This window comes from Ruditapes philippinarum, unplaced genomic scaffold (assembly GCF_026571515.1).
Source record: "Ruditapes philippinarum isolate M1 unplaced genomic scaffold, ASM2657151v2 ctg11793_1_1_1_1, whole genome shotgun sequence".
Taxonomy (NCBI): Eukaryota; Metazoa; Mollusca; class Bivalvia; order Venerida; family Veneridae; genus Ruditapes; species Ruditapes philippinarum.
The window spans coordinates 1-26998 of record NW_026863730.1 but is presented as its reverse complement, the minus strand read 5'-3'; the positions used below and the strand labels follow the sequence as shown (position 1 = coordinate 26998).

The 26998-nt window shown below is 32.7% G+C and overlaps 1 protein-coding gene across 1 annotated transcript; it reads left to right on the top strand.

Moving 5' to 3' along the window:
- Positions 1-4207: 4207 nt before the first annotated feature.
- LOC132723164 (uncharacterized) lies at positions 4208-26992 on the top strand. Its single transcript, XM_060707840.1, has 9 exons — positions 4208-4213; positions 7856-7965; positions 14294-14425; positions 15519-15612; positions 18701-18835; positions 21984-22125; positions 23697-24328; positions 24362-24424; positions 24905-26992. Exons 2-9 carry the CDS (start codon positions 7867-7869, stop codon positions 25042-25044), a joined length of 1437 nt encoding a protein of 478 aa, XP_060563823.1. The 5' UTR covers positions 4208-4213; positions 7856-7866; the 3' UTR covers positions 25045-26992.
- The last annotated feature ends 6 nt before the right edge of the window (positions 26993-26998 follow it).

Sequence of the window (26998 nt, the reverse complement as noted above, 5' to 3'; positions counted from 1 at the left end):
TACACTAATAGAGGGATATAAAGATCTTAATCCTTTCTCTTGTAAGATTGAAATTGCAAATTTTTGTGTAATTGAATAAGATATTACATAAAAAGGGTGGTGAAATGAATACAAATGTTTACTTAATAATGTTAACGATTTGTTTTACTGGTAGAACATATTGATGGGTAACTGATCATTATTACCATTTTCGTAAATTTCTTAAAAATGAAAATTTTACCAGCCAGTTTAATCATACCAACTTTCTAATACCAGAGATATAGATAATGTATCTATGTCTCTGCTAATATACAATACCAAAATTTATGTATAGTTTCAAAAATGTAAGGATTCTGTAGTTTCGAAAAACGGCTGCGTAATAATTAATTGCAAGATAGTGGTTTATTAAAAACATTTTAAACAATATGAATCTATGTAATTTCAAAAAAAGTAAAGGCTTTAAAAGTAAAAATTCTTGAATGTACATGACTGAATACTATTTGTGTCGGCAAAAAATGCACTCTCAAAAATCGTACATCACACCAATATATTAAAGCTGGTAAAGTAATATTTTCAACTTGATACTTTTTAATTCATACTCTGCTTATCAAATATTCAAAAAATGAAGTGAAGTGAAGACATTTGGACTATTTGTTTTGTTTAAGAAGTAAAATTGAACATTGATATCAGCTGAACTAGATTTTGACAGTGACCTATTTTTGAATTTTGATATCAGCTGACTTAGATGATTTGATTAAGTGACCTACTTCCTTTTCCTGAATTGCACAGCTATGAAATATAAACCATGTAAGCATATTTTGATATAAAATTGAACTTTGATACCAGCTGACCTAGAAATGATAAAGTGACCTTCTATATTGTCCTTTGATGTATAGCTAGGCAATTAAGACCATATGCACAGTTTGTGATTTAAATTGAACTTTGATATCAGCTGGCCTAAATTTGGATGAAGTGACCCACTTTCCTGTTTTCTGAAATTTGTGTAGAGTTTCAGATGTAAAATTGATCATTGAGCATTATGGTATTGACAAAACAACAAGTGTGAATAGACCAACTTATCGAAATTTAAGAATAGGAACGCCTGTTCTTTTTTCTTTAATTTTCTTTTTTTAAAGATTTGTTTTTCTTTATATTTGTTTGCTTTTGGAAAAAGTAAAATGTTGAGAGTAGCCCACATACAAATATGGAAAAAAACAACTTGTAATACATGTATTACTTCTATGAGGCTACTGTTTTGATCTAAATATCATAGAAATTCGTCAGAAATTGACATTTAGATGCTTTGTAGCTCTAGTGTGAATATTGATCATCTGGGAATCAACAACTAGGCCACACAGGCCAAATATGGGAAACCTTTGTCAACACTGTAGCTATTGTAACCCAAAGTACTTGAAATGATACTTGATCTTTTTGATGAGTATAGCTTTACTTTGAATATGGGTCATCTTGGCTTGGGTCAAAGACTATATGTGACAAAAGGCATATATCACGGTGATAGGGCGATTACCACAACTTTTCCGCGCAACGTCAAAATATCTTACTTCTGTCCAAGACACCGTATATTTCTGTGGTACAAAATGGACAGCAAGCCTGTAACCAAGACGAAAACAGCAGGTAATTTGCTCAAAACAAGGTAAAATCATCATTTTTTTCTTTTTCATCGAATGTGCCATTTAATTTGATACTTATTTATCTTTACTACATGCAAAATGCTTCATTAATTAAGTCAGGATAGTGAAAACATTTAGGGCATACTGAAAAAAATCTTGCTTTGATTACGAAATATAACGTATTTCTAGTCCGTTCAGTTCATATAACTGGTCAAAATACAATATAAAATATGTACATTATTGTCGTATGAAACAAGTTACAATACATAAATAACCCGTTTTTTGTATATTTGGTATGATTTTTATGTTTCCACGTGTGTATTTTAAGGCACCGCACAACTTTGTCAATCATAAGATTAGGGCAACCGCATTATTCCTCCTTAAAATCACCACATTTTTCTGTTTATTTTTTATATTAATGTTTGCTTTCAGAAAAAAAAGACGTTCAAACCTATGTCTGGACAAGCCAAAGCAACGTGCGAAATTGGCAAAGCTGCAGATACTGCAGCAACTGGAGAGCACCCAAATAAGTCTTCTGATATCAGCAGTACGCCAATTTGATCAGCCGCTCCCTGTATTTCAGGACGATATGCTTGACTGAAGAGATTATGGAAATATTGCCCGGGTTCCTGCAAAAACTACACCATGAAAATTTGTGTTATGACTTTTGCAACTTTATCAAATTAGTATGCATTAACAAATATTTCATTCCTTTTGTTTCTCGATGTTGTTTGATGGTATAGTCTGCCAAGAACTTCAATCTTTCCATGTGGGGTTTATCAGTTTGAATAAGTTCGAAAAGGAAAAGACATCCTTATCTATATATAGATACCATTGCACTTATCTAACTGGTAGTATTAACACAGATCAGACCTACAGAAATTTTCCATAACATAACGTATGACATAACATAACAGCAAGTAAAAATGTTTCATCAAATAAAACATACTTGTAAGAAAAGATTGTATAATTCAAAAGAAGACGGTGCCAGTATTTATCGGTCTAACGGAAAAAGAATGCGGTGTTTGAATTCAGTGTTGTACGGTGCTCCAATATTCGGGTCAGTAGGCCTTTTTTCAACATATATTCCCCTGAAATTTACGATAGAAACACACAATTTTGTATGGAACTTGAACTTAGGGTTAACCATAATAAATATAACGAGCTCGTTAGGTCATAGAAATAAATACATCGTCGTTATAACTCATGTTTTTGTGACAAAGGTACGAGTCATCGTGAGGTACACTCGATCTTTTGTAAACAAAAATTTCTTCGAAGTATATGTTTGTGTGTGAATTGTATTGTGCTAGATTAACAATAAATTGTCTCAAAAATTCGATGGAATACTTAAACAATTGAAATAATCTTGCAATGTCCAGCAGTAAGATATTTTGTAAGCTATTACCTTGGAATTTGTTTATCCCGCCATTGATATTTTAACCAGAAATATTACGGTGTCTCGGTCAGAAGGATGATATTTTGACGTTGCGCGGAAAAGTTGTGGTAATCGCCCTATCACCGTGTATATGGACAAATTTATAAACGTTTGCATTATTTGAGTCGCCGATACGAATGTTATGATGCCGGTTTTTAATTGTAAAACCTTACATCTGCTTTTAATTCTCACATTGCTAACAATATGAATTCAAATCACTTGCCTCTCACCGCTGTGGGTTCGAGTCCGACAGGGACTTTGGATTCTTTCATGTGAGGAAGCTATCCAGCTAGCTTATGGAACTTCGGTGGTTCTACTCAGCTGCAGTTCGTGCCTAAAATATGTACGGAAGGGCACCTGAAGTTTTCCTCCACCAGTAAAGCTGGAACGTCGCGATATTACCTATACTATGTCGATATGACGTAAAACCCAAAACAAACAAACAAACAAAAACAATATGAATTCAGAGCCTATATTACAAGGTGAGCGATATATAGAGCGGTCATGCCCTTTTTGTTTTATTTAGCAGGTTTTAAATTGAAATTACATTATTATAATATAGTTAAAAAGATAAGGAAAGCAAATTGTATCTTTTTGTTTTAATGAAGCTAATATTTTTACGGACGGTTGTAATACACTCAAATTATGTAAACATGGAATTTGTTGTGAAGGAAAGCTATTCTTGTGTCCTATTGATTTTATCAAAGAAAAATATTTCCCATGATGTTATTAATACATAAACATGGAATAAGTTATTATTGTGTCATGTTTATTTTATAAAGAAAATATCCAGAAATTATGTAAGCATTGCAATATTTTGTACAAGATATCAGCGATCCCACTGATGCATCTCAAGTAGTATTGTGTTTAAAGACTGTTATTATTTGTAAAAGGTAACTTCTGCAAGGAAGTTATATATAATGTTATATAAACTGTCCTGTCTTGTGATTTGTCAGTGTTGTGTTTCAGAGGTGTAATTCTTCACAAAGATATAGCCTCTAAAATATCGTGTTGGATGAAATGTTTAATGCCCGCCTTATTGACTTTGTTTGGCAAGAGAAGAGGATGATATATCAACTATAGCTGGTGGAAGATTTTATTATTCACATCCTAATATAGGAAAAGAAGGTGCAAACGAGAGCTGGGACTATTATATGTTTTGGTGTCAGTAAGTATATGAAACTGCAATTAGTAAATCATAGTTAACTTAAGTGTTTGCCTATAGTCCCTTGTCTGTTTATTTCTTAGTATATAGCCACCTCCCATGCTGTATTATAAAAAACTTTTTGTTTAGATATTCTTGTAGAAAACGAAAAAGCGAAAAGTTCTTAATATTTGCCGAGTATCAATTAAATCATCTTCTGACAACTTTGTTACAATAAACATTTTTTGGAAATAAGGTTTAATGATAATATAGGCAGAGGTAATGTAGTTACCCTGGTCTTGGCATGTACGGGTCCACTTAAGTTAAAAATTTTAAAATCTTAGAACTGCTTAAACTCTTTCTTTGTCCTGTGATTTGTACATAATGTGTATAATTGCCATAATGCATTAGTTACAGGGTATCTGTTTTTTTCTGCTGTCATGCACTGTGTGTAGTCGAGCATTCCTGTTAAAAGGAAAAATTTTAAGTCAAACGAAATTCATTAATAAAGAAATAAGGTAATCACATTTACTTTTTTAGCTCACCTGTCACTTTTCGCTTTTCGGTTGGCGTCTATAAACTTTTACTTTAAATGACATCTCCCAATAATTAACCACTAAGCAAATTTTTCATCAAAACTTCACAGGATTTGTTCCTTTGGTGGTCACTTTTAAAAAATATTCAAAGAATTTAATTCCATGCAGAATTCTGATTGCCATGGCAACCACAGGAAAAAAAACCTTGAATGCCTTCTTTTGAAAAACCCAAAAGAGCTAGAGCTAAGATATTTTAGCATGAAACATCTTTCTTAATGGTGTCTACAAAGTTTGTTCAAATAAAAGCCCTGGAGTTCAAATTTGTCCCGCACCAGGGATCATTGGTGTTCTCGTTATGTATATAGTAAATATTTTAAGATATTAAGCATGAAACATCTGCTAATGGGTGTCTACCAACTGTGTTGAAATGAGAGCCCTGGGGTAAAAAATGGCCCCGCCCCGGGGGGTCATTGATTTACCTTATATGTGTATAGCAAAACCATACAAAATGAAAGCCCTAGGTCAAAATTCGCACCGCCTTACAGTCATAGTTTTTCCTTATGTGTGTATTGTAAAAAACTTAAAAAATCTTCTTTAAAAAATCCAAAGAGCTAGTTTATAGATATCAATCATGAAACACCATTGAGTGAGTGTCTACCAAGTTTGTTCAAATAAAAGCCATGGTGTAAAAATTGGCCTTGTCCGGAGGGTGGTCATTGTTTATTCTGTATGTGTGTAGATAAAACTTAAAATCTTCTTTTAGAAAACTCTTAGCATGAAACATTTTCTAATGGTTGTCTACCAAGTTTGTTCAAATAAAAGCCCTGTGGTTTGAATTGGCCCGCCCCGGGTTCTCTATACAGGTAAGTGACTTCATGGCCCTGTTGTCCTTAAATAAACATGTATAAAGTAGAAAACATAAAAATATTCTTTTGAAAATCCAAAAGAGTAAGAGCTTAGATATTTGGCATGAAACATGTTCTAGTGAAATCTATCATCTACCTTAAGGGTCAAAATTGGCCCTGTCCCGAGGGTCATTGATTTTTTTATTCTTATATACTGTAAATCCGGTGTTTTTCACCATGTTTAATTTTCGCTTTTTCTTCTTGGGTGAAAAGGGGCTTAACTTTATCTGTTTAACATATTTCCCAGGTGAGCGATCCAGGGCCCTCTGGGCCCTCTTGAAAGTGAGACTTTTAATCCATTTCCGCGTAGCGAAAAGGGGATTATAGGAATGGCCTCCGTCTGTCAGTTCAGCCCTCTGTCTGTCCGTTCGTAACACTTTCGTGTCTGCTTCATAACTTTTAAACCGCTGAAAAGTTTTTAGAATAACTTGGCATAAGTGATCACCATAATGAGACAATTTGCAAAGCGAAATAATTGGGTTGCTACCCCCAAGATCAATGTCATACTTAAAAGTCAAACGTTAAAAAGTCTTTATTTCATAATAAAAAGTCTACATTCTGTAACCGCTCCATAGCTTTTAAATAGCTGAAAAGTTTTTGAAATAACTTGGCACTAGTTATCACCGTAATGAGACGATGTGCACAGTGCAAGATGTTGGGTTGCTACCCCGATGTTCAATGTCACACTTAAGATCAAACGTTAAAAGTCTTAATTAAATAATAAAAATCCGGAAACAAAGTCATCACTCAGAAGCATTAGTCACATCAAAATTACAAGAGAATTGCAGACTCGGTTTGATTGACTCTGTACAATGAGAAATAATAAATAAATGCAACATCCCTCACGCCCCTAGCAATGGCTTGAGCGGTACTCAATTCCAAAACACTTAAAATCGCTGGCATCAATGATCCCGAAGGACCAGAAAAATATAACAACAAGTATAATCTACATTTCGTGTCTGCTCCATAACTTTTTAACCGCTCAAAAGTTTTTTTAAAATAACTTGGCACAAGTGATCACCATAATGAGACAACGAGCACAGCGCAATAATCTTGTTGCTATTTAAAAGGTCAAGGTTAAATGAATAAAAGTCTACATTTCGTGTCCGCTCCATAACTTTTTAACCACTGAATGTTTAAATAAATATCTTGGCAAAATTGGTCACCATCATCAGAACATGTGCAGAGCGCAATAATTGAGTTGTTTCCCCCAAGGTCAAGGTCACACTTAAGGTCAAATATATAAAAGTCTACATTTCATGTCCCCTCCATAACTTTTAAATACCCCTAGTGTCAAGGTTATAATTATGTTCTCCATAACTTTTTTACATTATGGAAATATTTTAAAAAACTTAAATATAACTTAAAATAATCACCATCTTGAGACTATGTGCTTATCATATGCATGGCACAACTGGTAAAAGATCAGGAAGTACAACATTCATGTTCACTGCAGAAGGGGATTTAGCTATCCTTCAGACTGCCTTGTGCTATTAATAGATTCGTAGATTAGTTTATTCTTTCCCTAAATAAAATAGTGTAGTACTGTAGTACCTCATAATTTATATTTAACTGGTGAATTTGATTAAAATATTATCAAATGTTTTACTATGCTGAATGTACAGTCATACAAAATGTCAGTCTCCCCATGATTTTTTACACTGAAATTTGACAATAACCTTATTTTTCGAGGCCAGACATTACATTGGCCAGCCTTATTCGTTTTGAAGGGGCTTAAATTGTGACAAAAGGCATAATATGAACCAATATAATTTCCTAACATGAAACTTCATTGAGGGTTTTCGTGATCCATGGTGGTTAAGGTCTTTGACTTTGAACCAATTGCCCAACACCTACTGTTGGTTGAATCCCGATGAGGGCTTTGGATTCTTTTAAATGAGTAATTAATTCTGCTAAATGTCATACTTAACATCAATGGTTCACTCCGGGCACCCGTTCAAGCCTGAAATAAAAATGAGAGGCCACGGGGGTCTTACTCCCCCAGTAAAGCTGGAAAGTCATCTTGTGACTTTTACTTTGTTGGCATGATGTAAAACTCAACCATTTGAACTGAGATATTTTTATAGTTAATTGTTCTCATATGACTATTTGAGTTTTTGTTTGAAATTAAAAAATAAGTACATAAATCTTTTAACAATTTAACAATGTGCAAAACGAAATGTAAGTAATTTGAAATAATGTCTCATTTACTTCTTAACACACAGTTGTGAAAGAAATGATTTACGATTTTGGACCAGAAGGCAACAAAACAAAATTCTTGATGAACATGTCAGAAGAGGATTTCAAAGCTAAGGATGTCACAAATAAAATATTTGTAAGAAACTATCATACCTTGTCATGTCTATTGTAAAGATTTTTTCTATATGATTATAAAAGACTTAAAAAGCTGTTTTCTTGTTTTTTTGCGTTTGAAGTTTTATTTTTAAAAAAATCAAGAGTTTATTATGCCCCCGCCATATAATGGCAGGGGCATATAGTGTTACCCTGTTCCGTCATTCCGTCATTCCGTCATTCCGTCCTTCCGTCCTTCCGTCATCATCAGTTTCCGTTCATTATCTTAATAACCCTTGCACATATTGAACTCAAATTTGACATATGGGATATGTCATGAGAAAATACAGGTCAAGTTCGAAATTGGTCATGGTTCGATGATTTTTGACAGAGTTATGCCCCTTTTACATTGAAAATAATATGAAATTTTCAGTTTCCGTTCATTATCTCCCAAACGGTTCAAAACATTCAATTCAAAATTGACATATGGATATGTCATGAGAAAATACAGGTCAAGTTCGAAATTGGTCATGGTTCGATGATTTTTGGCAGAGTTATGCCCCTTTTACATTGAAAATAATATGAAATTTTCAGTTTCCGTTCATTATCTCCCAAACGGTTCAAAACATTCAATTCAAAATTGACATATGGATATGTCATGAGAAAAATACAGGTCAAGTTCGAAATTGGTCATGGTTCGATGATTTTTGGCAGAGTTATGCCCCTTTTACTTTGAAAATAATATGAAATTTTCAGTTTCCGTTCATTATCTCCCCAACGGTACAACACATTCAACTCAAACTTGACATATTGATATGTCATGAGAAAATACAGGTCAAGTTCAAATTTGGTTATGGTTCGATGATTTTTGGCAGAGTTATGCCCCTTTTACTTTGAAAATAATATGAAATTTTCAGTTTCCGTTCATTAACTCCCCAATGGTACAACACATTCAACTCAAACTTGACATATGGATATGTTTTTGGAATGCCCAGGCCAAGTTTGAATTTGGTCATGGTTCAATGATTTTTGGCAGAGTTATGCCCCTTTCACTTTGAAAATAATATGAAATTTTCAGTTTCCGTTCATTATCTCCCCAATCATACAACACATTTAGCTCAAACTTGACATATGGATACGTCAAAGGAATGCGCAGGTCAAGTTCAAAGTTGGTCATGGTTCGATGATTTTTGGCACAGTTATGCCCCTTTTACTTTGAAAATAATATGAAATTTTCAGTTTCTGTTTATTATCTCCCCAACAGTATTAAACATTCAACTCAAATTTGACATATTGATACGTCAAAGGAATGTGCAGGTCAATTTCAAATTTGGTCATGGTTCGATGATTTTTGGCAGAGTTATGCCCCTTTCACTTTAAAAATAATATGAAATTTTCAGTTTCCGTTTATTATCTCCCCAACAATATTACACATTCAACTCAAATTTGACATATGGATATGTTTTTGGAATGCGCAGACCAAGTTCGAATCTGGTCATGGTTCAATGATTTTTGGCAGAGTAATGCCCCTTTACAGTTTCTGTTCATTATCAACCCAACAGTGTTACAATTATTATTCAACTCAAAATTGACATATGGATATGTCAAAGGAATGGGCAGGTCAAGTTGGAATTTGGTCATGGTTCGATGATTTTTTGGCAGAGTTATGTCCCTTTCACTTTGAAAATAATATAGATACATCTTAGGAATAAGCAGTTTAAGTTTGAATTTGGTCGTGGTTCAATGATTTTAGACAAACTTATCTTTCCTGAATGTTGGAAAAATTTTGAACTTTCAGTTTCAGCACTCATACTTTTGTGGAAATGTATATAGCCATTATGTTGGCTACAAATATGCAATATGCTATTTTTAAAAGGTTAAGACTGAATAATTTCAGTGCCTTGAACATTGTATAAAAATGGTTAAGACTGAATAATTTCAGTGCCTTGAACATTGTATAAAAATGGTTTGTGTTAACATTGAAAAGTTTTAAGGGCTTTGAACTTAGAATGAAAAAAATAATTTGTGCAAACAAATTTGGAACTAAATATTATAACATTTGAAATTTTGGCTGCATGCGGGGGCATCCGTGGCATGATGACACATTTCTAGTTTTTAATAGAATATAGCAATAATAACTTTTAAACAAATATTATCTAGTATACACCAACTAAATTTGTTAAAAATTTTGGAAACAAAGTGATCCCTCGGAAGCATTAATCACAACAAAATAACATAAGAATTACAGACTCGGTTTGATTGAGTCTGTACATGAGGGATAATGAATAAGTGCAACATCCCTCCCTCAAATTTTACCTGAGGTGGTAATGGCTTAATATCTAAAAACCATTGACTTTTTAAAGCAACCATACATTTCCAAAGCAACTAATGAGTTTCCAAAGAAACCCCTGACTTCCAAAGCAAGCAGTGGTTACATTACAACTAGTGACTTACATAGCAGCCATTGACATTCCAATGCAACCATAAATCTCCTAAACAGCCAGTGACTTTCAATAGCAATCAGTGGCTTCCATAGCAGCCAGTGACTTACATAGCAACCATGGACTTTCTTTAACAGCTATAGACCTCTTGAGCAACCTATGGTTTTTGATAGAAAAAGTGACTTCCCTTGACTTTACACAGCAACCAGTGACCAAATTGAAAACTTTAATTTTCCATGGCAACCATTTGACTACCATAGCATACTTCCATAGCAACATCTTCTTTCCATAGACACCAATCACTTCCATAGCAACTGTTTACTTTTCATTGTAACCATAGACTGAGGTAGCACCCAATGACTTTCAAACGCAACACTTTATGTTCCATAAGAACAATTGACTTGCCATATCAACTAGTGCTTGTCCATGGCAATCATTGACTTTCAATTAAAACCAGTGACTAATATTTCAACAATTATCTTTCCATTTTACCACTAACTTTTCAGAACAACCAGTGGATTCCATAGCTCATAGTGACTTTCCATAGCATTCATTGTCTTTCTATTGCTACCATATACATTTAGAGCACCGAATGACTTCCCAAAGTATCCAGTGACTTGCCATTGCAATTATGACTTTCAATAGCAATTATTGACATTCCAAAGCAACCAGTGACAAATTTTGTCCTTTGATTTTCAGTATCAACCATTGCTTTTCCGTAGCAACCACTGAATATCCATAGCAATCATAGACTTCCATAGCAACCGATAACATTCTCCAGCAACCAATGACTTCCATAGCAAAAGTGACTATTAAATTTATAGCAACCATTAATTTTTCATAAGAACAAATTAATTTCCCTAGCTATCAATGACTCACAAAGCAATTGTTAGCTTTCCATAGCAAGTAGACATTGACTTTTCATAGCAAACTGTAAATTTCAAAGCAACCAGTCAAACATTGACTTTTTACATAGCAGTTAGTGACTTCCATAGCAAACATTAACTTTCGTAGCAACAAATGAATCTACCATTAAATTTCATAGCACTTTCAGGGAAACCACTGATTATTTTTAAAGCAATCAGTGACTTCTTAAGTATCTCTTGTTTCCCTTAGCAAAAGCAGCCAGTAATGTTCTCCAAGCGCTCCATTTTTAGTACAAATATGAAAAGTAGGAGAATTGTTCAAGATTAAGATCTAGTTTCGTTTATAGTTTGCGATATCACTTGTCTCTTGCCATTAAGAGTATTTATATTCAGGTGAGCGATTTAAGAGCCATCATGGCCCTCTTGTACATATGTACATGCTTTGCATTTTTTAAAATATAATTATTTGAATTTTGTCTAAAGGTCATCTCCTCTAGCAAAGGAGATTGGTTTGCTTTCAGAGAATCTTATGAAATGATTTGAGGTTGTGACCTCTAGTATAAGAGTAATGTCGGCTTTGCAAGTATATTTATGAAATGATCGGTATATAATTATTGATTAAACAGGTGTGAAAATTTGCAGCCTGACTGGGACTCGAACCGGGACTCTCGGAATATCGTACCAAAGCCCGACTCACTGAGCTATCCGACTGCTTACACATCATCTCCCCTAAATTGTTAATAGTTCTGAACCGTGACATACTGTCCCGCTATATTGACAATCGTTTGCGAATGTCTCAGGGTTACAGAGCAATCAGAATTGAACGCTGAGCTTTATTGAATCACGGTCTCCCGTTGGCTGTCAAATATTACATGGTGACAAAATATGCATCAGGACTGGTAAAAACTCCGAAAACTGGACCCTCTGAAAACCGGAATCCTCTAAAAACCGGACAAATTTAAAAGTCCCGTATTTTCTCCTTATATGTTCATTGAAAAAAATCCTCTAAATACCGGAACCTCGGAATTCCGAAAACCGGACGATTTCTTATGGTTTCTTATGCTAAACATGCACAAAAATCTTCTGAAAACCGGACAATAATTTTAAGTGTCAACTTTCTGTGTATTTTGATATACATTAAAACATAAACTCAACTGGTGACATGTTTAATTACCAATTAATGATCACCTCCTCTTTATCTCTGCAGGTGTGAAAACACTTGAAAGTGTGTGTTAATTTCTTATTGGCAATTAAATTAAAGCTCTTTCACCATAAGTGTGTCTTTCCCTGTATACTATAGGGTATGATTTTTTTAATATTTTATATTTATTGGGTTGTTTTAAATAAAAATTGGAATACTTTTCTTAAATGATTCCTGTTGTACTTAAAATTTTGACCGTGAAATTATCTTTATTTGGATATTAATTATATACTTAAGGTATTAGGACCCTAATGGGCACTATCAGGAACTAAAGAAATGACATCATAGGTCAGATGTATACCTTAAAGTACGCCTGTATGCAAAATTTAAACAAAGTTTACCGTACGGAAATCAAGTTATGGCCACTTTTCTGAACTCAAGCTAAGATGTTATGAGGGCCCTTTTTTAGAAATGAGGAACCTTTAAATAATCTGCAATAACATTCTAATGAAAAATGTTTTCCCATGAATTTTTGGTAAGAAACAAATAGTACCATTCAGCTAACAATCCACATAAGCAAAATTATGGTTTCTACTTAAAATTTATGAAATCTGTATAAAAATGTTACCCTACCCCACCCATTTTTACCACATGTCTGACCATTTTTCTACTAAGGGAGCCTAATTCATGAAATTCTTAAAATTTACCCAAATGAGTGCCTGTTTTCAAAGTTTCCCTAAATTTTTAAAAAAGTATATTGGTTGATCTTGTAAAATATGAAATACTTTTACCGTCTAGTTTTGATTATATTACACTTTGAAAATATTAGGTACCATATTTATTACTAGATTTAGCATAAATTAGCCAATACCTAAATAAATTAAAAATTCAAAATTAAACACTTTTTTCTTTCCATATGGGACATGACAGATACATAAATAATGTTAAAAGAAAAAAAGAAAGAAAAAAAAAAGTTGGCCCTTCTGGGGATTGAACCCATGGCCCTCATTTTTAATGTAGTTAACAGTAATTCTAGCCTATTTGAATACTCTTCAACGCGGAGGTAATGCATTAGGGTGCTAATACCTTAAATAAAAATACTAAATTCCATTAATTACACTTTTCATATGACTTAGATAAAAGGGTTGAAAAGTAAATACAAAATGATTGAACAAAGTCATTGTTCAAACACATCATAATTATCAATAAATGTATAAAACCTCTGAAAACCGGAATCCTCTGAAAACCGGACTTTTGGTCAAGTCCAGACAGGGTCCGGTTTTCAGTGTTTTTCTGTACTGAGATTCAAATGCCTGAGCAATCAGGCCGCTTACACACTATTTCCCCTTAATAGTGAACAGTTCTGAACCTTGACGATTTTAAATCATAAATGTATTTTTTTTATATTTTCAGAAATATGCAATGCTTAATTAAAAAGACAGTATTTAAGAAAAATAACTGAAACTGTATTTCAAAGTTTAATACAGCTATGTAATACAATTAATATTATACCAAAATATTTATCTAGTAAGAATAATTTTATTTTGAAGCAATCATAACACTTTGGCACTTGTATCTGACAATAAAGACATATCTGCTGTGGCCTTTCATATAAATGCTAAAATATGACCATAACCCCCAAATATACTAGATTCCTGCGATATGGCAATTTTCAATTGTACAAACGAAATGTAATCTACATTTGATCCTACTATTTAGTGTTGTATTAATGAGGTGATATAGCATTTTTTTCACAATTGCAATCTTATTTTTATTATCTGGTATTATATACTGTTATTAACTGTCCAACATAAGACTTCACAGTGTAATATAACAATAAAACAATAACATCGTTAAGCCATGGCCATTAAAAACATAATTTATAATTTTGGGATTTAGTTATGTACTATTAATACTTTACAGGAAAAGATATGGAACTATGAAAATCTAGATAATGCATATGGAAAACTGAAAGATATTGCAACACAACTGCTAGAACCTGTTACTGATTGGAAGGTTCAAGATTTCACAAAAAATGTCATCGAGGAGTTACATGTAATATATAATAATTATGATAATTAATGATAAAATGGAAATGTTTTAAATGTTTCATGTGCATTGTCTTTTTTTAATACTTCATAAAAATGTAATGCATATCATGTAATTTTAGGCCTTTCGTCCTCCCTTTCTCCCCTTTTAATTTGAGGCCAGTCTGTCAAAGGTGAAGGTCGCATAGGCCTTGACAACTGACAGCTTATCAGACCATACTTAAGAATGCTAAGGTTGAAAGTTTTAAAGTTTTGTGTGAGGTTTGATCATTAATAAAAACTATTCATTTTAAATTTAGGTCCAAAGTCACGTTGACAATAACGAATGGAATCTTTATTCTTAAAACAAAGATCATTAATTACAGAATCAAATTGCTTTTTTATAGTTTACAATTATGTAAAATTAACATAATTATGCATTATAGTAACCAGTTCTTTACAAAAATGACAAAATAACGAGACAAACGTTGCAATTTTAGTTGTGTGCTTTTCTTTTATTAATGCCCTCCCACTTGGTGGGGAGGGGCTGATATTTAAGTATTTAAGCTATAGTACACAACTTTGCAGGCATTTTGTTCACAGTGTAAATTTGTGAATTTTCACATAGAGTGGAACTTAAAAGAAATATTGGTCAGTATGTGGAGTTGTACACCAAGGGGTTTGCTTGAGGATTAATTATTTATTTGTAGAGTTATTGCCCTTGACTTAGTAAAAAATTGCATTTTTAACTTGTGTCACCCGTAGTCCAAAAGTATTTAACTTGGAGTCATGAAACTTTTTCAGGAATGTTGTCCAGCATGTGTGTTAATAACTTTGGGAAAAATTTGGTTGTATTTATGGCCTAACTGCTTAGGTGTAGGCGGTGTAATGTAGAATTTCCTTCGTCTGTCATACTGTCCTCGACTGATAAAACAGTGGTGTGTGGGGGCATCCATGTCCTAGGGACACATTTCAAGTTTTTACTTAAAATTTAGGGGTTTCATAACTTTTTGTATTGTATTTTGTTGTATATATCAACATTTGGATGGTTTTGTTATGTTTTCTAAACTTTTGAATATATGATTGATATTTTTAACTCAATGATGTGTATATTCCTTCAGAAAATGTATAAAGACTTTAGTCCAAGCTGCATTCTAGATGTTGCAGAAAATGTAACAGATCCACCTTGCCATTCCTGTATGATAAATAAAAAAGGTAAGTGTTGTTAAAAAATTGATTACTTACTTGACACTCATGATTGTAAAACGTTTTGAAAAAACACCATAATTATATATGTGGGCATGGGAAGGGCTATACTGGAATCATATGTCAGTCTGTTTATCTCTGCATCATTTACCTTTAGTAATCTAATACCAACTTGACTTGAATCTCACTTCAACAATGCCATGTGACGAACCCATGCCACTGTTTTTTAAGGCTTAAACACTAAATAAATGTCTCATTATTTATGTCTGCTCTATAAATGCTTGTCCCTTTTGTGTTACCTCCAATTTTAGCTCATATGTTCACATAAAAGGGAATGTGCAGAATCTTTGCTGCTGCTGTGCTGCCTTAAAGACATTTTCGGTAGTTTTCTGTGCGCATCGTTTTGCGCTTCCAAGAAAGATAATCTCGGATAATTACTCTTCAAATGAAGGACAAGTTGAATAGTATTCGGATAAGTGTTTAAATTTCAGCTATAAGCAAATAACGAGTAAATAATACAGAATAGATATTTCTAAATGTTCAAAAGGAGATCGGTTCAAAAGAATAAGAGGTCGTTTAGACAACATCACATAAAGGATTTCTCCAAGCATTAGTACGACAGCATTGATGATAATTCTGCGCGCGTTACCCCACCCACTTGTGGTATAGTGACGAAAGTGCGTCGCGACTTGATTACTGGCAGACAACTGGGCAAAGAAGTTTAAAATGATATATTTTAAAAGTGTTGAATAAAAAAACAACATTAATATCCAAGAAATGTTCCGAATTTCATTATTTTCTTTGTAAATTTCTGAATACTTGCTTACTGTTCGGGTATGTTAGTCGAGTGAAAAAAAAATATGGCCCTAGATATGTTTTAAAAAGATATTCAGTATCATTTACTTAATATAACATCAAAAGGAAAAGAAATTTTTATAAGAACATGTTTTTGTTGTATATTTGACAAAACATTTAGTATAATACTGATATTTTTTAAGAAAGCGTGGTAATTTTGACAGTCGGCATATGCGGTAACCATGGAAACTGCCCGTTTACAAAAAACTAACACGTCAACATATATATTTTATTTCTATTTTTGAATCCACCATCAAATGTTACTTGATATATCAATAATGTAGAAAATTCTATGAAAGAAATTTCTTGATAGCTTTAATTTTGTACAGAATTCATGTTTATTTTTCTCATTTTTTGTTTAGTTAAAAAGCATGAAAACTTATTTTTTAAAGAAATATGTTCCAATTATCGTTTGTTTTATACAGAACCATAAGATAAATCAAGCTTTGTACAAAATTATGTTTATTGTGAGTGTAATAAGCTATTTTATACATTATTATAACACAGTTTGGCTATTTTGACAATTTTGAGATATACAGTTACCATGGAAACCGCCATTTTTCAAAAAATCCAACACGCCAACATATATTTTTCTTTTTCTTTTTGAATTTGTCATTAAATTTTACACAACATACAAAAAAATTAGAAAATCCTATGAAACACTTATTTCAATATCTCTAATTATTCTCAGAATTCATGTTTATTTTTCTCAATTTTTGCTCGGTTGAGGAACATGGAAAACTCATTTTTTAAAGAAATATGTTCAGATTATCATTTGTTTCATACAGAATCATTAGATAAGATTATCTTTGCATAAAACAATGCTCGTTGTGTGTTTTAAGCTATCTTATACATTTTCTATTCGTTATAACACAGTAAGGCTTTTTTGACAGTTTTTTGATATACGGTTACCATGGAAACTGCCATTTTACAAGAAATCCAACACGTCAACATACATTTTTCTTTTTATTTTTAAATTCGTCATTAAATTTTACTCATCATACAAAAAATTTAGAAAATTCTATGAAAGGATTAATTTTTCATAAAACTGTAGAAAATGTCTTTAAGGAAAATCTTTAAGGTCAAATTTCAGATGTTTTTGAGTAATAACCTCTTTACAATAAATTCAGTTATTCTAAAAGTAAAAATTCTCTATGAATTTAAAATCTCTAAATTGCTTATCAGCAACAACAAAACCAAATTTTATGTCTCCAATGCCGAGGCTGTCCTGTAAAATTTGTTACCCCTTGGAAGATTTTTTTCTAATCTTAGCTACAATATTTACCTCAAGAACATGATTAACAGAACACGTACTGCTTCTGTGAAGCGATTTGTAAATATATGTCAAACAATTTCATTTTCACATTATAAAAAATCTGTTCTTGGTGAAAGGAATCTTTCCAAATCTAGAAATAATGTTCACAAAAAAGGATAAATGTTCTTGCATATAATTTTGTGTTCTAATTATGACGGGGTATATCTCAATTATTTGATATCCCTTCTTTAAATATTGCCCATAGAGTCTGTGATAGCCCTACCCATGGGGTCAATGGACCTTACCAGTATGAAGCAGAGAAAATTTTTGTCCCGCCTATTCCTTTCTTTGCTACATCAATATCACAAACAGTAAAACAAAGTCATATGTCTTCTTTTGTGGAAACTAGGTTAACCAGTGACTATGTTATATGCCAGTGTAGCGACTGGATAGTCAGTCAGCCAATTTGCATAAAACTGTTGCACTAGAAATGTCCAGAGTAAGGTTCAGTTCTTATGCCCTGACTAACAAAGTGGGGTGGTCAGTCCAGTCATGTGTAAGTCAGTCTGTTTTTCCTGTTATCCAGGTGCAAACAATTACCAAGGCCATTTCATGACAGTAGGTAAAAGGTCACTTTGGCTTTGGCCTCTAAGAACTTGTCTAACCAATAACTTTAGAACTCTTTTGCGATCTAAATTAAGAATAAAAATTTGTCATATCTAGCAAATGACAAAATTAATTATAGTGAGTGATGAGCATCAGTGTCATATGGACACTTGTAGTGATGACCAACGCCTGGTGTAGGTCACAAGTGCACTTTGTGAATTAATACATTGTACAATAGTAGATATATTCTGAGATGAAGCTTGTTTAGTGACTTATTGTTATGTTGAAATATTACTTTTGATAAAATTTATTTTTATAAATCATTTTTTCAGTTTCAATTTAAAATATCAAGTATATATAAGTCCAACTTTTGTATTGTAGCAAATCAGACATCCATGAATCAAAAACACAATGAAAACTGCATTCAGAAAATAGAAGTGTGCATAGCATGTGAGAAGAATAGTTTTCTCAACCCAATAACATGTTACTGTGGTACAAAATTAACACCTAATATTGGTAAGCAAGAATATCTCATATTTTTCTGGATAGGTCGGTAAGTTGATTAAAGTAAGTAAGTTTAAAAAAATGTGTGCCTACTTAACAAAAGTAGTAAACATATTGGGATTTGCCTGATGATAAAAGTAGCAAGTATGAAATGACATAATTGGTTATTTATTTTATCAAAAGACAAAATTTTTAATCAGTTCCAAACTTGTGAGGGGTCACTCCATGTTTACTTGAGCAAGAATCATTACACTCATTGCTCAATACTGGTGAGTTCAAGGAATGGATTCTAGAATGTGGTTATAAATTGAGAAAAACAGAATCCCTAAAGAACGCCCAAAAGGACAAAATTGATAAAATGTTGCAGGCTCGCTTGAACCTCCTCTAGAACTGGAAAATTCAAGTTACCTTCCATTCCCTTAGCACTGGCTTCAGCAGAAATCAACATTTTAACATGTAAATGATCAAATTTGAATTAAGAAACGTGCGCGCAGATATGTTCAAACGACAGTTATTATTGAACTTTCAATGTGACCGGTAAACTAAGTGAAATTGAATTTGAAAGGGATCAGAAGTTGAGAAGTCTGTTTATCACAAATAACACGTCAACAGACAAATTTAAAAAACTGGCAACATATCCTTAAGATGATTCAACAATATTAAATGAAGAAATTTTGAACCACTCATCAAGGAATAAGATCAGATAGAAGAAACTAAAATACCATAACGATGCAAACACAGCAATAAAGTCGTGGGATCATCAAATATGAAATACAAGATCATCAAGGAAGAGCGGCGTTCAATGAACGCAACCTTATCAGGACCAAGCAATATATGGCAACCAGAAAATTATCAGCAGGATACCTAATAATAGCAGGACAGGGCGCAAGGTTAAACATGGACGGGCGATTACTTTATTAATACACAAATAGGAAATCAAAGAAACCGACAAGTGAATTAAAACGACTACTAATTAAAAAGCCAACAAATGTAAAAGGTAAAGGGAAAGGGTACTTAAGGTTGGGAGAGAAGGGACGCAAAATTAGAACAAAACTGGGGAAGAGGGAAGATTCTTACCGTAGACTAGAAAAGAACAAGAAGGGACACAAAGTGTCACCATAATAGTATGAAACAACAAATACATACATCTGAGGAACACAGGGGGAGGGGGGTGCCGCCTTGAAACGGTCAGCAGCAAAAGCACTGCTGGGGAGTTTAAGCCGGTTAATTGTGCACCAACGCCTCACTCTTAGCACAACCATATTCCTTTTAAATGAGACAATTGTAAATAAAACGAATCCACACCAAGGAAATTCTAATAGTCGTTATCGTTACAAAAGGTGAAATAAGTAAAACACAGAAATGATCATGTATACACATAGATAAGTAAACCCAGTGACCATAACAAAAGTACTCAATGTCTTAAAGGAAGACAGAGCAACAAGAACATCACCTACAAGGGCCCGACGAAGCAAGGCAGAAAACAAAAATAAAGATAATCCAGTCCCGATGGGTTTTAAGAGCTGTCCATCATAGTGTCTCTCACTTGGTCCGTTGGGTGTAATCAAAAAAGTAAAGCGCAGTGTCAAACTGTAAAAGGGTTGAACACCAAACATGCGATATGTCATAAAATAGTAGGGTAAACTTTTAATAATATTAATAAAGACAGCACAAAATTAATATGACGCAAGATCTAACTTTTTGTAAATCACATCCCCATGAAAATCAGGCTTCCTTATCCCTAGTGGATGATTTGTTTTAAATAAGTGTTGAATTTTGGCATTTAATCAAAATTACGATCATAATCAAATTTTTTAGAATATTTCTATAATAAATGAAAGCGGAAGTCCTGTTTGAGAAGCTTGCAAGTAATGAAAATATTCCTTTTGTTAAAATCATTGACGTGGCTACATGCTCTTGCTTATCTAATCAACTGAGATACATATGCCCATTAAGATGTTACATAGGGTACATGTCCATCTAATTCACGATACCAAAATAAAAGTCACCACTCTTATCATAGATTTTAATGTGAATAGTATCGTTGTTGACAGTAATATAAAGATCCAAAAAAGAGGCATCAAAAGTTCAATAATTCAATAATTGTATAAACGGGGCCATTTTACAGCCTCCACACGGCAAAACTAACACTGACATGGCAACAATGGAGAAAATCAGAGTCCCTAAAGAACACCCAAAATGATTAAATTAAAAATGGTAGAGATAATCAGGAAAATATAAGCACACCTTTGTGGATAGGGACCTTGAATTAGAGTTATCCAACTGGCTTTACGATTGTTCGTGATATTGCTTAAGTGCCTGCTCGTACCTGACAAAATGCACCGAGTGTTTGCTTAACGGTAAGCTATCGTTGGCTATCCATAGTTACCGTATGTATACTTCAGTTAATGAATGATAACCAAGTTAACTAAAAAAAATGATCAGGATCAACAAGCTTAAATTTTGTCATTTTGCAAAAACTGTCAAAACTGTATTATTATTTATTTTCACATTTATTTTGTACATAATAATAATAATAATAATAATAATAATAATAATAATAACAATAATAATGATAATGATAACAATAATAAAAATGATGAAAAGATAATAATTATAAAAATGATAAGAATAAAAAATCCAACAACAAAAATTTAAAAAAAACCCACATCATATTAACAATATTGAATCTATCTTAGATTGTGTTCAATAATTCATGTTTGCACTGCTTTGATTCATTTTGGGCAAATCAAAACGTATTGAAAACATTCAAGTTTGACTTTCCTTAACCATAAAGGTCAATTTTTAAATTTTGCTTAAATTGCTGTGACTGTTATAATATACAACACTTATAAACATACTTACACGTGGAATAATTTATTGTTAAGTATAAAATTGACTTGTTAATGACCTTGACTTTGAAGGTCAAATTTGAAATTTTAATTTTATCTTGCAATAGAACATTGTGTTATACAGAGCCCATTTACTACAATTTTCTTCCTATGAGAAGACGTTAAGTGTGGCCCTTGATTTATACAATGATAAATTGACATGAATTTTGTCAAATGATTTCTTTCTATCTGCCAGCAAATGAATTTAGTTTCAATACAACTTGTGGCAAAATGTTTTGGGCATATGGCTTTATTTTTTATGTTTTAAGGTAATGGATGGGCAGCGTTACTTGTAGCAGGAAAAGATACGGAAGATGCAAAAAGGGTTGAAATATCAAAGGCTTTGACCAAAGATGTTAAGGAATTGGAGAAGCTGTTGACATCTCTTGCACCTCGAGTATTTGGGATAAGGTTTATAAATGATTTATGTATTGCTCATCAGAATAGAGATTGTCAATCTATTCCTTTGTCAATTAAATATTTTCAATATCATTTTTTTCCATAAAATTTAATAAATTAGCATTGTGCATTTTCAATGCTAAATATTAAAGGGGTTATGGTCCTGTGTCACAGATCAGAACTTGTCATAATTAAGGGGAGAAAATGCGCACCTCAACAGTCAGTTGAATGAGCAGAGCTGCGGATCAGTATTATGTGTCCAGGTCAGGCTGCACATTTATCCCACTCGACTTAATCCGGAAAAGAAAAAAAAGTGTTGTCTTAAACTCCAAAAGAAATTAACAAAAGTAAGTTGTACCATAAACCTCCTAAAAAATCCATGTGAGAAGAATGCCGGGTTGGATCTTTTTATATTCATAATGGAAATTGAAAACCCAAACTTACAAAACTGTCAGTTTAAGTAATACTTTTACTGGTGTGTATGAAAATAATCCCGCATTTAAATCAAAGAAAATCCAATAACTGAAAAGGCAATGGTATGGGTACCCATTGAACATACCAATGTCTTTTGTTTTTACCATATGTTATGTTGAACAATATACACTTAAGTCCCCTTGCAAAGATCTAACAGTCATGACGATCTGTTTTATCCGGGCTATCATTTTCCAGAATTTACCATGTGACACTCAAGGATAAATAATCTTTGAGGTTAAAGTTCAAGTGACCAAAACTATAAAATATAAGCCATGTATATGCCAATTACAAATGCAGAAGTTTTTCTCCTGTTTGAAGCAGTTCGATACTTTTTATAAATCTTGTAAAAGTCCTTAAGAATTCGAATCAAAATGGTATTTTGATAGAAAGAACACAGTCAATCAGTCATAATCCATAATTTACACGGGATGTTAAAATTACATAATATTGTTTTTAACATACATATTTATAAATATTACAATTTCCGCATAAACCAGAATCAATCGGTTTAAATTACTGACCCTTTTTGTCATTACAATAGATTTTACCAAGAATCGAGATGATTGTAAATTTCTTTTTGCTGCCATATCACAATCTCTCGATTACTTTTAAAACAATGGCATTGTTAGTCATATTAAAACAATATTTAATAGAAATGCTGCATCTTTCTTATTTGCCTAACCTTAATTTTTCTATTTACTTAGGATAAATTATACTGAAGTATCTAGAAGCCCGGAATCATGAATTTATAAACTAGCTTCTCATTCAGCGAGTACATGTCATTTGAGCAAACAGTACAATATTTTGTAACATGTTCATATTGCATGCATGTATGCTTACTCTGACTAATTCTAAAGTAAACATATTCATAAATAAGGATTTTATGACAAAATGTTATTGAATTTTCGAACAACAATCTTGCATTGAGTGAGAAGATTGCTGTTTGCATCGACCATAGCGCGTCAATGCTTTCTGATTGAGTTTATATATGTTCCTTTTTCTATTCACCATTCTCGATAATCTCCATGCTTTATTTGCTGCTGTATTTTAAAAAGCACCCATCAGTCCCTTAATAATCCTAACTATTCATGCATACATGTTCTTTTCAGTAACAACAACGTTCGAACAGTTGTACCCTCTGCTCCAGACAAAATAGATGATGGAGAAAAATTGTGGCCAAAGGTCAAAGAAAACATCACTTACTTTAGTGAGAAAACAGATATAAATACCATGCTTATATATATCTCCTGTCACGGATCTCCATCAAATCAGTCTGAAGATTCCAAGTTTCATCTTGGATCAAGTGAAGACAGTATCACTCTTAGTCAGTTTAAAGAAGAGCTAAAGCAATTGGAAAATATTGGTAAACTGATAATAGTGTTGGATCGATGCTACCCTCCAGTTCTAAACTTGGACACGATACACATTCAGATGAACTCTTGTTCGCCAGACCAGAAGGCGCAGATGGATAATAATGGGAGCCTCTTTACAAGATTTTTTATCAGAGGTTTAAAAGCGAGGTCAGAGGGGGAAATGTGTCCAGATAATTGTCAGCCTTGTAGTGACTACTGGAATAGAAGTAAAGATTTCATTACAGTTACCAATTTATATGACTACATCAAAGGTCATTTAACTGACCGAACTCCAGAATGTGTGACACATGTGTATGATCATAACATTGCATTCTATACAGGTGATAGAGTGAAAATAGAATTCAGTCATGAAGACTCCTCTAAAAACAGAGTGAAAATAGAATTCAGTCATGAAGACTCCTTACCGCTTGATCATCTTAAAGATATGGACGAATTGGAAAAGAAATTGAAAGAAGTGTTTGGTCGTAAGTTTTAATTTTTGTTAATTGCGTGTTATATTTCATTAAAAAAACTTTCACAGTAATAATAAGAAAAAAAACTTTTGTAACTTTGCACCTTTCAAATTTGTTTAAAAAATGCGTAATTTCTTTACAACAAAAAACAGATTTAAGCTACGTATAACAACACCATAAGGCATATAATTTTTTATCCATCAAGTTGTACTATATGCACAAAAGCGGTTATTAAATTAAACGAAAATCTATTTGTTGAACGGAAGAGTTTAGGTGTCTACTTATATTCATGGGATGGTAGTGTAGACAACAAAAAGAAATGTTGTACTTTTTTACCGGAGATACAATCATTTTAAGTATCACTTATGTTAGGTTTATTACACCTGAAATTGATCTAATGATACATTTGTTTAAGACCATATGTATAACTGTAAACTGTTTATATTTGAAGGTTATTTGTTCTGTTTAGTGTTTTGCTTCCATTTTTTTCAGAAGAAACTGATGAAGTCTGTATACGAAGAGACACATTAAGGAAGGATGACGAACTGCACAATTGTGACACCATAGACAAAGTTATGCTTGCTTGGGTTCAAAGACAACGACTATATGTTACTTTTAACGCTAAAAAATAATCAAGTGCACTTTTGACTTCTTAAAATCTCGTCTTGCTGTCATCAGAAACTGGAACAGGGTGTGTTTCTATGTCACCATAAATCAGTAAAAGTTTTCTCTGTTGACCTGGGAAAAGTTACCAAACCGTGAGTGGAATGGGAAATGCACTGGAATTATTAAGAAATTTTGGATAAAATTGTTGGCTTCAGATGAAAACAAATATATTAAGGTTTTTTTGATGTCGAAACAAGATATTATTGAAAATCAAAACAGGATGAATTGGTATTCATTATTGAAAGATTTATTATATACTCGTACTTTGGTTTTTATTAAGTAAGGTTATTTCAGACCGTTGGATACACTGAACTATTTTTATGCCCCCGCCATATAATGGATGGGGCATATAGTGTTATCCTGTTCGTCATTCCTTCATCATCAGTTTCCGTTCATTATCTTAGTAACGGTTGCAAACATTCAACTCAAATTTGGCAAATGCATATGTCATGAGAAATTACAGGTCATGTTTGAATTTGGTCATTGTTCAATGATTTTGGCAAAGTTATGCCCCTTTTACTATGAAAATAATATGAAATTTTCAGTTTCCGTTCATTATCTCCCCAACGTATTACAAATTCAACTCAAACTTGACATATGGATATGTCATGAAAATGTACAGGTCAAGTTTGAATTTGGTCATGGTTCTTGGCAAAGTTATGTCCCTTTTACTTTGAAAATAATATGAAGTTTTCAGTTTCTGTTCATTATCTCCTGTAGGGTATTACACATTCAACTCAAATTTTACATATGGTTACATCAAAGAAATACGTAGGTCAAGTTTAAATTTTGTCATGGTTCAATGATTTTTGGCAGAGTCATGTCCCTTTAACTTTAAAAAAAGGCAATTGTCAGTTCCCTTTCAATATCTCCCCAACAGTTGTACATTTTCAACTCAAATTAAAGATATGCTTTGGTAGTTTAGCGCGGAGGAAGGTAGTCTAGTACTGGTGTAACTCTCCAGGAACGATGGTTAGGAAACTACCCGCCTATATGACTGAAATACTGTTGAAAAAAGGCGTAAAATGAAACAAACAAACAAACAAAATATCATAAGAATGCATTGGTCAATTTCCAGTTTGGTCATGGTTTGATGATAACTGACAGAGTCATCCCTCTTAGGAATAAGCAGTTCAAGTTTGAATTTGGTCGTGGTTCAATGATTTTGGATAAAGTTATCTCCCTTGAATGTTGGAAAAATTTAGAGTTTTCAGTTTCAGCACTCATACTTTTGTGGAAATGTATGTAGCCATTAAGTTGGCTAGAAATATGCAATATACAATTTTCAAAAGGTTAACACTTAATAGTTTCAGTGTCTTGAACTGTTTAAAATGGTTTGTGTTAACATTGAATAGTTTTAAGGGCTTTGAACTTAAAATGAAAAAAATAATTTGTGCAAACAAATTAGGAACTAAATATTATAACATCTGAAATATTGGCTGCATGCGGGGGCATCCGTGGCGTGACAACACATTTCTAGTTGTATAATGTGAAACAAAGATTAAAGGATCAGTTGTACAAAACTGGTAGACTAAATAATTCAAGTAATGCTTTGTTTTATAAGAACATTTTATCACAGATATCAACCAAATCTTGATTTGGTAAGCGTTTAGAAGTTCCGTGTTTGTTTATCTCCATTACGCTGATCATTTTATTGAAAGTGGCCGATGGACTAGACCTGTTAGCCAATAAATGAACGGTAATGTACTTTTTGCGATAAATTGGAGAACAAATATCATTCTGTTTTAGAATCTGTTGTATATAACGATTTGAGAAAGCAGTTTGTACCAACTAATTATTACAGACGACAAATATGCATAAATTTGTTGATTTAATCACTACAGAATCTAAGCGTGTCATAAGAAATTTAAGTACATAATAAAATTATGTAGAAAAGCATTTACATTAAGAACAAAAAAA

Coding starts and splice junctions, on each gene's coding strand:
- LOC132723164 (XM_060707840.1), top strand. CDS start 7,867: ATGATTTACGATTTTGGACCAGAAGGCAACAAAACAAAATTCTTGATG. Junction 7,966..14,293: donor ATGTCACAAATAAAATATTT/GTAAGAAACTAT, acceptor AATACTTTACAG/GAAAAGATATGGAACTATGA. Junction 15,613..18,700: donor CTGTATGATAAATAAAAAAG/GTAAGTGTTGTT, acceptor TTTGTATTGTAG/CAAATCAGACATCCATGAAT.